This window comes from Lissotriton vulgaris, chromosome 9 (assembly GCF_964263255.1).
Source record: "Lissotriton vulgaris chromosome 9, aLisVul1.2, whole genome shotgun sequence".
In the NCBI taxonomy this organism is placed as follows: Eukaryota; Metazoa; Chordata; class Amphibia; order Caudata; family Salamandridae; genus Lissotriton; species Lissotriton vulgaris.
In genome coordinates this window covers 154749891-154762334 of record NC_141697.1, presented here as the reverse complement: position 1 = coordinate 154762334, position 12444 = coordinate 154749891, and the positions used below count along the sequence as shown (strand labels likewise).

Genomic DNA, 12444 nt, shown 5'->3' with positions numbered 1-12444 from the left:
TAAAAGAAATAAATCAGAAAACAGAAAGCAAGAAAATGTGAGTTACAAACCACAAAAGCAATGGTAAGCAATGAGCAGAATGCATTCCCAGGGAAGCTTATATAATATCCCCAAGATGTATTTGCAAACCAGGCAGGTAGTACTACTTCAACAGTAGTGGCCTGTAATCAAAGCAGGGGAAACGTGACTGCAAAATTCAAAAGACTAAAGCAAACTCAAAACAGGATCTTCTTCAGTCCAGGACTGCCTTTAAAGGAAGGTAGACAAAGTATCAACGTTCGGGCACACCATGCAGAGTTCATGCAATGTGCAGTAAACTGTATAATGCAACTTCGAGCAAAGGTGAACAAACTGGCGAATCAGTGTAGAGCTACAGTCACTCCATTCGTTGGCTTTTGCTAGATAATGAAGAGCACGACGTCAAAGACACTGATGGAAGTTTCCCTACAAAACATATCACTCCTTAAAAAGCAGCAGACCAAGACAATTAGAAAGATAATTGAGGTTTTGCAAAGCAGGAAGGCAATACAACCTGGTGGTTTCTAGACAGTTTTTGAATGGACATAGCAGTGCTTGTTGCTAGCTGTTAATGAAGAGAGTGTGATTGCAGGGAAGGTGTCGTAACAGGTGAGTTGAATTTAGATCAGGTCAATTTCTCCTGTGTGGATTTCAACTAACTTCCTCTCTGAATTTATAGATACACTGAGTGTGCATTTGATATACGTTTTTATCTGAAAAAAAATTAAATATCAACCCAAAGGGGTGTGTTTTGTCATTAAAACTACTCCACATCTGATCATTGGAAAGTATGTGAAAAGTATGAAAATGCCCTGCTTTAGAAGAAGAGTACCTTCTTACCTTCTGAATCAGCTCTCCTTCTATAACAACTGTTGTCTGCCATGGCCAGGTCATGGAAGTCACGAAATCCCCAGTGACGTAGTCACTGTGGTTACTCTCCTGCACTAACCCCACTCCACCACCATCCACAGGTTCACCAAGTTGCCAAGGCTGCATGTATTCAGCCCCAGTGTCATCATTCATCCGGCAACGCTAAAAGAAAAAGCTAGCATTAGGAAAAACCACCATGCCGAAGTACCACTATCAGAGCGTTGATACATTATGGAACTTTTGACCAAGCATATTCTTCCAGTTTTGAAAAAATTACTTAAGATGACGACGGCTGACGTTAAATCAAGGATTAAAAACAACAACCCGTTTATTAGATACTGATATCTCAAAAATACTGACAACAACAAGTACACCATGTGTTACTACTCCATGCAAAGACAACCGTCCCTAGTTTTTATTTTGAACATGAAGGTTAAGAAATCATTTATACGTTTCAGATGTTTATACTTATGTTTCAGACAATTTGATAGCTTATGGAAATCAGCTATTAGAGTCCCTAATTTATGCCGAATTTGTAATTAGTTTCTGGAAATATTGGAACATATTTATTGCCTGTGTCCAGAGCTGACTGATTAATGAAAAAAATATTTAAAAGCAATATTCAAGACTAAAAGAATTAGAACTATACCTAACATTAACTGCTCCCCTGCTCTTCCTGTTCTCTGGTCTGACCACTTTTTGCTGCATTTTCGTGTCAGTAAAAAAAGTTCCTTAAACTCGGTTTTTACTACATGTAGCAATAAGGGAAACTTTAGAAACTGGACTAAATTGAATATGGACACTTTTAATACAATTTTAAGCGAGAATGTCCCTACTATTAATCCAATTTCTGTAGCTAATGCGAATGATATATATAATTGGCTACTCAACTCTGTAGATGTTTGCCAACCTCTTTAGGATAAAAAAAAATGAGGAACCACCGACCTACGGCCCCTTGGTTCTCTGAGAGTTTAAAGGAAGAAAAAAGTAACTGTAAAGCCTCTGAGAGACACTGGAGAAAGAATTATGCTCCTGAGTCTAAATTAGCTTATCAATTGTCGTGCACTCTGCAAAGCTGTGCGAGCTGAGTTTGTGACTTCTACCATTACTAAAGCTCAGAATAATGCTAAAGCTTTATACAAACTTGTAAAAGAATTATCAGGCGCGAAGTGCCTGCCTAAATTTCCTGACCTCAGTATATTACAATGCGACGATCTCGCAGAGTTTTTTCTTAACAAAGTAGAAGATATCTATGCTACACTGAAGCAACTCCAGCCAATGGATAGCCAACAGTATACAACATCTTCGGAACAACCTATTACTAGTACTATCCCCCAGGTTATTATGCCCTTGATAGCCACTAACAATCTACTTAAGTGGGCACCCCTTGACTGTAACTCCTTTATGCTAATTTTGAATAGCTTGAAGTCCGGCTCCCCCAAGGACCCTGTTCCTCTCTCGGTGCTCCAGAAACTTGAAATACCATCTTTGCCCCTAATTATGGAGCTGCTTAATGCCTCCTTAATGGAAGCTAAGGTACCATCCATGTGAAAACACGCAATGGTTCTTCCTCTTTTAAAAAAAGTTGACACAGATCCGACGCAACTATCTAATTTCCATCATATCTCCCTGCACTTGGCTTTTTCAAAAGTATTGGAATGTCAACACTCAACTGTATTCTTTTGTTGAATTACATGATTTCCTACATAGTTCACAGTCTGGTTTTCGACCAGGTTTCTCTACGGAGACTACCTTATTAGGTGTCACGGAAATTATATGAAATCGTGTGGATAAGGGCGATACCGTGGCACTCATACTCCTTGATCTGAGTGCCGTGTTCGACGCGGTTTCTCATGAACTGCTCTTGCAAGCGCAACAATCTCTAGAAGTGTCTGGTGTAGCACTCAACTGGCTAAAAGACTTTTTGGTGGATCGTACTTTCAAAGTCTTTTCCCCTACTTTCAGCTCAAAAACGTACTCTTCACTCTATGATGTTCCCCAGGGCTCTATTTTGAGCCTGCTGCTATTCAATATTTATGTGAGGTGAGGCCTTTAGCACTTGTTGTGGAAAACTTGGGGCTTTCCCTTTTTTCTTACGCCGATGACACTCAGATTGTCTTCTCTCTATCAGCTGATAGAACTACTAATCCATCCTCTCTGCAAGTTGGGTTGAGTAACATTGCAGGATGGATGCAAGCAAATATGCTTAAACTGAATGGAGAGAAGCCTGAGGTGCTGCTACTGGGCAGGGAAAAGAACTTATGAGGCTCCCTTCATTAGCCATTGGAGATGGGTGATCTACCTCTGCCCAGCCAGCAGGTTCAGAATCTGGAGGTCATAATTGATGAACATCTCTCAATGAGGCAGCAAGCGGTGAAGGTTTTGTATACTTGTTTTGCCATCTTTAAATGGCTCCGAAAAATCCTTTGGATGTTGCCATCATCTACACAACGCACTGTGATCCATGCTCTCATTACATCTACACCAGATTATGGCAACATCCTCTACCTTGGAGCCAACAAGGATGTAGTAGGCAAGCTGCAACTGACCCAAAATGCGGCGGCAAGGTTGCTTTGCAAGATTCCCAAAAGTGCTTCGGTCTTAGGCACCCTCCGTGATTTACATTGGCTCAGGGTTGAGAACCGTATACAGTTCAAGGCCTTGAGCTATATGTTCAGAATTAACTGTGGCAAAGCACCACAATATCTGAAAGCTTTAGGTCAGCGCTATCTCCCCTCACGTACGCTATGCTCAGCCTCACAGGCTAATTTTATTGTGCCAAGGATCAGACTGTCTCGGATGGGCGGCCGGTCGTTTTCTCATCTTGGCCCTCGGTTGTGGAATTCCCTTCTGAGGACACTTCGGACTGAAATTAGTCACACGAACTACCGCAAGGACCTAAAAACCTGGCTATTTAACCTTGTCTCTTTTGACCTATCAGGCGGTGCCGGGAAACCCTCAGGTAGCTGTGCGCCTAATAAGAATAAAATAACAATAACAATGCTATATTATTTTGCTTAAGGGGCTCTACTCCAAAGTAAGTAGGGCATATTGCTAAATATTTAAATGTGGTACTTAAGAAATGGTCAAGAAAAAACCCTTGGGGAAATGATGAGAATAACTTTTATCAAGTTATTGTATAAGATTTTTATAAACTCAAACAATGAAGAAATGATGCATTCATTCATAAATTCAAAGGTGTTACATTGTAGGGCCCACGGACTCCCCAGGTTCTCCCACCACTGCTTGTTCTGATTTTATTTCTGTTGATAAACCGTCAATGAGGTAATAGGCTGAAGGTTGCTGTGAGCATGTAAGGGAGGAACCATGTCCACTTTTCCAAGATGCAAAACGCTATGTACATGATGAAGGTCTCATCTGATCATTTCATACAGTTCTGGATGTCCATTGCTTGGCAGTTGCGTGTTATTGAGTGATTGTGTTGTGATTGCAGAGATTTTTTAAATAGGTAATTTACTAAGGTGCTTGTCAATTAGAGTCAAAGTAAAATGTGTTTGACTCGGGTAAAGACCTCTGTGGAAGCCTACCATAGTGACTCTCCACAGTTACCCTCTACTGGCGCCACTGGTGCTGGCAGCTCACCCCTAAAAAAACATTGTGTCATTACATGTTGCTTTGTTGTGCTTGCAGAACTGTAGCAGCACATGCGCTGCATGCAAAGTGCACAGCACTGTTACGACAGTCGAATGGGGGGCAGTGAACAGGTACTTCTGTCAGGTTTTATAGAGTCCCTCCATAGCTTTCTTTAAACAAGTAAATCTCATTTTGGTAAAAAAAATCAAGATGTGCTCTAGACAGGCTATGTATCTTAATGCGGCCTTTTTTAGTCATAAACTCTTCACAATGACAAATCTTCGACCAAAATACCTCTTTTAATTAAAGGAAAGAATTCTATTGGTACAAGTCAAATTAACTAATTATTTAAAACAACAAAGCAATTTGTACTTCTCTTCCACAAACCAAACCAAATGACAAGCGACTGCTCAGCCTTGGTTTCCTGAGGATCAAGTATGCTTGCTTGTTTTCTTTTAGGCCTCACGTCGGAGATACCTTTCGCGCCTCCCGCTTCGCGGGAGACGCTTCATGTGTCAGCGGGGACATCTGTTTGTGGGCTTCTGGCCCTAGGAGACAGCGGGGCAGCCAGCGCGAGTCAGAGTCCCTCCTTTACTGCCTGCAGCACCTGAAATACCTCTCGCGCCTCCCGCTTCGTGGGAGACGCTTCATGTGTCAGCGGGGACATCTGTTTGTGGACTTTTGGGGCAGCCAGCGCGAGTCAGAGCCCCATCTCTACTGCCTGCAGCATTTATTTAACATCTTGTTACTCGGGCCCGCCCTTACCCGTCTTCGCCAGAAAGAGGCAGGGCAGGGCCCCCCTCTTTATTTAGGCAACGGGACACAACTGCTTTTAGCATCACCCTTCGTGTGACTTAGCACTGTATATATCTGGGGGCTTGTTATCACCGATACTATTACCATTGGCAAATTTGAGACAGCAAAAGTGTGTCGTGCTTGTACCTGGTTGTTAAAGCCTAACTGGATATTTACATACATCCAATGGGTAAAAGGAAGTCAATGGAGGGTGGGGGGGCAGTTGGGAATAAGAGAGGTAAAAAGGTAAAAAAAAGTGACCCATGCAGCCAGTAATTGTGTCCTTGACAGAATTGAGAATATAGTAAATGAATGTGAAGAAATTCTAGGAGGTAACAACGTAGCAGCTAATATTGGTATAGAACACCAGGAGGAGGAAGTAATCAACAATCCCCAACGATTAATTCAGTCTATGTTTAAAAAAAAGAGACATCAATCTGCCAATCTAATTATTCATAGTTCATGGGCAGAGGGCGTGGAGGCACTTCCTCCGCCCACTCTTCCATTACCACTCTCAAATCAGATTGATCCAGGGGTCATGAGTGCCAACAGAACTGCCGATGAATATCCTCCATCAATCCCCTGCTCTAACAGATTTGCAGCGCTAGAGTATCTGGCAGAGGGAACTGTACCTCCAATAAGGAAGGAATGTAATGGTTTAGACGTAGTGGACCTATCAATTAAATGTAGATGTAGAGATTCCAATGAGGGGTTGTTGCAGAAAGTGGAACTTCTTCAAAGAGAGGTAGACTCTTTGAGGGAACTGGTCGAAGCCTTAAATTGTAGGGCTAAACATTCCCCCCCAGCTTCCACTTTGCTGCCCCTGCCTTTTCCCCTTACAGTTGCTTTAAATTCAAATAGGCCAACGTCTAGTGCTCTTTCTGAGGGGGCAGTGGGATCCCCTCTGGGCAACGTGATCGAGGAAATCCCACCCCTTCTAGGTCTCCTGCTTCTGGCATTAAAAAATCTTATGCTGACACTGAAAGTCCCGGGGCTCGCAATACTTTGCTCAACGCCATGAGGCCACAGGGACAATTTCTATTGGGTACGACCTCGAACATTCAGGCCACAGTCTATATGGTGAAAGTCTCAAAACCTGCTTGCAGCCAGGGGTATGAAAGCAGTGAGTCCCTCCGCAATAAAGCCATACACTGGTTGCGACATTTGAGGGGATGTAGATCTATAATTCGCGAGGATATTGTTAGAGCAAGGAGATTTAAATGACAAAATTCCGAGCTTGACTGCATCGAGTTGTTACTAACAGATGCTGTTCTCGCTGAGAATTTAATTGCCCTAGAATTCCGTACCTCTGCCCCAGAGAACTCTGCCATCCAGATTAGACGCTTACCACTATGGACACCAGTTAGGGTGGCAGAACACAAAAGATCAGGGAAACCTGGAGGGGGGTCGGGCCTAAATAGGGTAGACTGACTAAATCCAGGGCTTATTGAAAATCTTACCAATGCCACAACAGGAGCCGGATGTAGGGAGACTAATGCCCCTGTCAACACTCGCCCCATAGGAATTATAATAGGTCATGGACAGGACGTAGAAGACGAGTGCGCACCACTTGGGTGTCCCAGATAATATAGCAGTACTGGAGGTTACAACTAACATGAACGTGCTCAACTTCCTCTCTTGGAATATAGTGGGCTAGGGAAGAAACTATTGCTCCCCGAATGGAACAAATTTGTTGAAAAGTTCGAGGTATGACTATTCCAGGAGACATGGAGTCCAACCCCCTTACATAAATCCAGTTATACTTCATATTTTATTCAGGCAACTAGCTCAGGCAAGGGTCGCCCTTCTGGGGGGTTACAAATCTGGGTTAGCATTTCTTTAAATTGGAGAATTGTTGCACCCCCCCCCTGTCACGCGGTATATTGCACTTAACTGTCAGAGGAATATCCAATGGTAGAGCCCTAGAATTATTTAACATCTATGCACGAGGCTCAGTAGGCGCCCAGGCATCCCCAACTATAACAGCTTTGGAAAGCATGTTATCCTGCATTCCGGCTCATTCCAACATTATAGTGGCAAGGGACCTCAATTGCACGTTTGAACCGCTGAGTGCTGTGGATTTTCTGGGTGTTGCTGAAGAGGATTCAAAATGGGCTATCCCACCCCTTAGTCTAGATTCCATTAAAAAGTGGCATCAGAGGGCTTTTCAAATCAATGCCCTCACTCATTTAATTTAAGAGCTGCAAATGGGAGGACACGCTCCGATCCAAGTGGACCCAACACTTTCAATAGGATAAGCTCCCCGTCCAGAATAAACTATATTCTTATAGATGTCCGACTATGGGGAGACCTTCAGGATATGGTATTCACACCCTCTATAGACAGTGACCACAATCCTCTTTGTTTACTAATTAACAATGTTTGGTGATCCTTTGGTATAGAGGTACACAGTCCCCCATTATTGTCAACTAGAGAGGTAACTCCCTCTAACTGAAATGGACGCCTTAAATGGCTTAAAGTCTCCCAACATAAACTGCAAAGCATCAGGGAAGTCCTTGAGTCTAAGAACAGGGAATCTGTGGTGCTTTTTAGTGAAATGGGGAAGCAATCCAATTTCCATCAGTTTCATCAGGAAACAATTGACAAACTGAGTTAATTTTTTATTGTTGAAGGGAAACCAGCCCCAAAGCGAGATCATGCAAGGCCCACTAATACATGGTATTCCTCAAGATGTAGGGAAAAGAGGGTAGCTCTATCTTTTGCTGTTAGGAAAAAAGATCTGTTATCAGTTAAAACAGCAAGAAAAGAGTATTCCAAGGCACTAGTGGAAGCCAAACGTAATTGGGATGAGGCCCACTGGCAGGAACTAAAATATGCCTCTACGCAGAGGGACGCAAAGCTTTTTTGGGATTTAATCAACAGAGGGAACATTAGAAAATTATCTGACCTAAACCCTAATCATATTACAGGCCAGCAATGGCATGAGCATTTCTCAAATCTCTACTCGAGAGAAGATTACCTTGCGCCCCCAGATTTCGAGCCCTCCCAAAACACCATTGGTGCCAACTCGACATTGGATTTTTTTGAGCTACAAGAGGTGGAGCTAGCAATTAATAGCATTGCTTCGGGAAAGGCTGAAGGACCTGACGGCCTCCCCGAGGACCAGCTTTTGTACGATCCCAAGCCATGGGCTCTTTTTATTTTATTGGCAATGAATTTAATAGCAAGGGGATCCCCTGTCCCAGATTCTTGAGGGGAGCTGAGGTTGTTCCAATTTTCAAAAAGGGGAATAGGGAGGACCCTGCCAACTACAGACCGATTAGTTTAATCAACGTGATCCAGAAGGTGGTTGGCAGAGTCCTCCTTATGAGGATTAGAATATGGATGGAGGAGGGAAACATCTTGTCCCATTATCAAGCGGGGCTTAGGCAAAAGGTGGGAACTATGGATCAGGTGTTCAGATTCTTCATGATACATTGGAAAATAGTGATCTTAGGGAAAGGCAGATTATACTTGGCCTTCATAGATCTGAAGACCGCTTTCGACCTGGTGCCTCTGGATAAACTCTGGCAGCTTCTACAACAACTGGGCATTTCCCCTCAGATCCTTGATATCATAAAACGCCTGCATAAAGACAACTATGCCAAATAGATGGGGATCACAGGTGCAATTGATAGAGAGGATTGTGGTGAACAGGGGGGTGCGCCCGGGATGCGTGCTGGCCCCCACCCTGTTCTCATTATTCATCAACGGGGTGGTAGACCATCTTAAAGAGGAACCAGCTGACGCTCCCACTTTGGCGGGAGAGAAGACGCCAACCCTCCTGTTCGCCGACGATACCCTCTTGATCTCCAAGTCACTGGGTGGCCTCCAGAAGCTCTTACACAGGTTTAGCCTTTTTTGCAATTCTCGGGGGTTAATAATTAATACAAATAAAACAAAATTAATGACTATCAACCCGTCAAAAAAGTTTTAGAAATGGCATTACTCTGAACGATATACCCCTAGACACTGTCGAGTCTTTTGACTATTTGGGAATTCGGGTCTCAAAGAATATGAGGTGGAGCTCCCATCTAGCCAAAATGCTCCTAAGCCATAAGCGGGTGTCCGGGGCTATCGTCAGAGAACAACATCAGTCTGAGAGTAGGCCAGTTGCTTCAGCGCTTGCGGTCTATGACGGCAAAGCACTACTGTCGGCCTTATATGGAGCCGAACTATGGGGCATCAAGAATGTTAGCGAGCTTGCTAAATCCGAAAATACGTTTTTAAGAGACATTATTTCCCTTCCTAACTCCACCCCATTGAAGCCTTTATTTTATGACATGGGAAGGCGTTCCATTCAGGATATTGCATGCCTTTGCCCCCTGCTCTTTTGGGCACGCATAAGAAGGACTGCTGAATTCTCCAACTATGCTGCTGCCCTTGATGAATTGGTATCAGTTGATACAGGGAGCAGGATTAAATGGATAGCCACCCTTAGACAGCTTTTGATAGATATTGGACTCAGAGAGGCTTGGGTTAGCCAGACCCCACCCTCAAAACAGGATCTGAAACGTGCCGATTGGGATTGGGTGGAAACACAAGAGTTATCCAACCCCAAACTAGGGAAACTCAACGAGGGGTTCTTTGAACATAAATCCATCTTTGAATTGGAACCCTATCTCGATATTATAGGGGTCCCTAGTGACAGGGTCCTATATATGAAGTTGAGATTAGGGACCCTCCCGCTCAATAGTGTGACAGCATATTGGAAAGGGTCTAATTTAACACCAGTGCCCTGCCCGAGCTGCGTCTATCACAATGAGTCTATCGCCCATTTTTCTTTGCTTCCCGGCTTACAGAATGGTTAGAGCCAAATGGCTCAAACCTGTCTGCAAATGGTGGGCCTAATGGATCATCGCGCCGCATTACGCATTTTAAGAACTGATACTTCTTCACTAACATTGATCTGTGGAGTAGCCAAGTTTTTGGGATGCGCTTGGTTGATAAGAAAAAAGATCCAGGCAAAAAATGCGATCGGTCCCCATACCCTGCATGTGCCTGGTTGATAACAAAACAAGATCAAGGCTATGAGCGAATAATGTCTAGTGTAATAGCCTTTATGGCTGCGTCTCAATACTATTAGTTCATAAAATGGATTGTCTTTTCCTATTTTTTGCTTCTATTAAATGTATGGGATTTAACAAGCACTTTATATTGTAATTATTTTTTTTTAAAGTAATTTTTACTGTAGGCATACAGCGCTCAGACCAGGAGATACATAGTCATGACATTTCTGCGAGACGTTATCATCAAACATTCTTCGTCATGATATACACAGCCTGTGGACCCACAACCCGGAGATCGGGCGGCAGCAAATGGTCGATCTGAGTGTTGTCTGGTTGCAACGTTTAGGATCAGTTGTTTCCGCATTAAAGTGTGCATGTCTACTTTTCTGTCCTAACTTATCTAAACTAAGGAACCCCTTCCTTACCCCGTCCCTACATAACTCCATTCCCCTCCCTCCCCCTCCCCCCTCCACCATCCGCTCATAGGGTCTTGTGTTAGAATATCCTAGGGTGTGGCTTGAAACCTGCCATTATCTAATTTTGTGCTGCGCTTGGTAATGCTCGGGTGCCATTCCCGTCTGCACTGAAGGTCTCCTCGTCTTCCGTGAGCATGGTATCTCTGAGGGCCTGTACTAACGCCTCCCAGGCTGTCGCCAAATCTAACACTCTAGAGTCAGGGTTTCTACGCGCTAGCTGGTATCTGTGCGTGCTGTCGCAAGCTGCCCATTTGAGGAATTCGTTGTACCATCTCCTGTGCGTTGGGCCTGTTTTCGCCTTCCACTGTCTGGTTATCTCCCTTTTGGCTATCATCAGTCCCATATCCACAAATTTACTGGAAGTTTTGTTTTTGGCCGTGTGAGGGAACCAATGCAGAATTCAAGCCGCCGAGTCGAAGTCGATGGCTCTCTCCGTCACCTCGTTCAGGGTCTCTCCTATGGCCTGCCAATACTCCCGGAGGGACGGGCAAGACCATAGCATATGTTCCAGCTCCGCCCCTTCCGTTGTGCAGCGAGGGCACGCCGACTCAGCCACCCCAAAATATTTCTTAATTCTGCCTGGGGTCATGTAGGCCCTGTGCAGCACGTAGTAATGTATGAGCTGAAATCTCGCGTTCCTCGTACTGTTGCGGGCTCGACGCACAAGTCGGGCCCAGGTCGTGTCAGGAATATCTTTTCCCAGATCAGTTTCCCAGTTGGTCTTCAGCGTCGGGAGGGGCAATAGGTTTTCACGAAGCATTCTTGAGTACAGACATGTCACCGCCTTAACCGTCCCCGCTGCCATCATAGTATATTGGCAAACCTGTGACGTCTCGGGCTCCGTTAGGCCACCACCCCAAAGCGCCTGCATCGCCCCGACCACAGCCGAGTGCAGGAGGAATCCCCCTTGTGGTAGGTCAAAGCGTTCTAGAAGGTCCTGATATGGGAGAAGCGTCCCATTCTCATAGAGGTCCCTCACAACCTGTACACCCGCTGCTTCCCATCTCTGCAGTTGCGACCAATCGCCCCCGTGGGGTAGCGCCGTCAGCATGCCCAGGGGAACTTCCGGGGCATATGGATGCCTTATTCCCGCTCGACGTTGGGAGCGATTCCAGGCAAGCCGGAATGTCCGCTGCTCAAGTGTCACAGGTCGCGGGTAACGATCTTCTGCTGTAAGGCTATATAAGCTAAGACATATCTCGGCGTGCCTCTAGCCTCCTCACCTTCGGGTCCTCGGTACACTCTCGCCACCTCTTGTGTGAATGTCTGCATTTGGGCAGCCAGATAATAAAGTTCGAAGTCTGTTACCACTAACCCACCCTCATCCTTGGGGCGGGTGAGCGTCGCCAGCGCTACTCTGCACCTGCCCGCCCCCCACAGTAACGAAGTCAGCTGGGATTTGAGTTGACGGAAAAAGGAGCTGGGGATCCAGACCGGGAGTGTCCGAAAGTAATATAACAATCTCGGTAGAGCAACCATTTTTAATAGGGATATGCGACCAGCCACAGAGAGCGGGAGCGCAGCCCAAAAGGCCATGTTGCCCCTCAGAGCTCGCATGCACCTACCGACATTACCCTCGAACATGTCCGCGGCCGTGTGATATATGTGCACTCCTAAATATTTAAAACAAGTCGGTTCCCAGTTTAATGTGGGTCGATGGTCAGGACGATCGGTGTCCCTAT

At 44.9% G+C, this 12444-nt stretch overlaps 1 protein-coding gene across 4 annotated transcripts in view; it reads right to left on the bottom strand.

Annotated features, from left to right (window-relative positions):
- The window catches only part of PTGR2 (prostaglandin reductase 2), a 465729-nt gene that overhangs the window by 221732 nt on the left and 231553 nt on the right, over positions 1-12444 (bottom strand). For 3 of the 4 annotated variants that reach the window (XM_086937253.1, XM_086937255.1, XM_086937254.1), the window contains exon 4: positions 859-1050. The exons of the other annotated variant lie outside the window; for it this stretch is intronic. In XM_086937253.1, coding sequence (XP_086793379.1) covers positions 859-1050 — 192 coding nt within the window. The remainder of the gene's footprint in view (positions 1-858; positions 1051-12444) is intronic. 4 annotated transcript variants of the gene reach the window in all.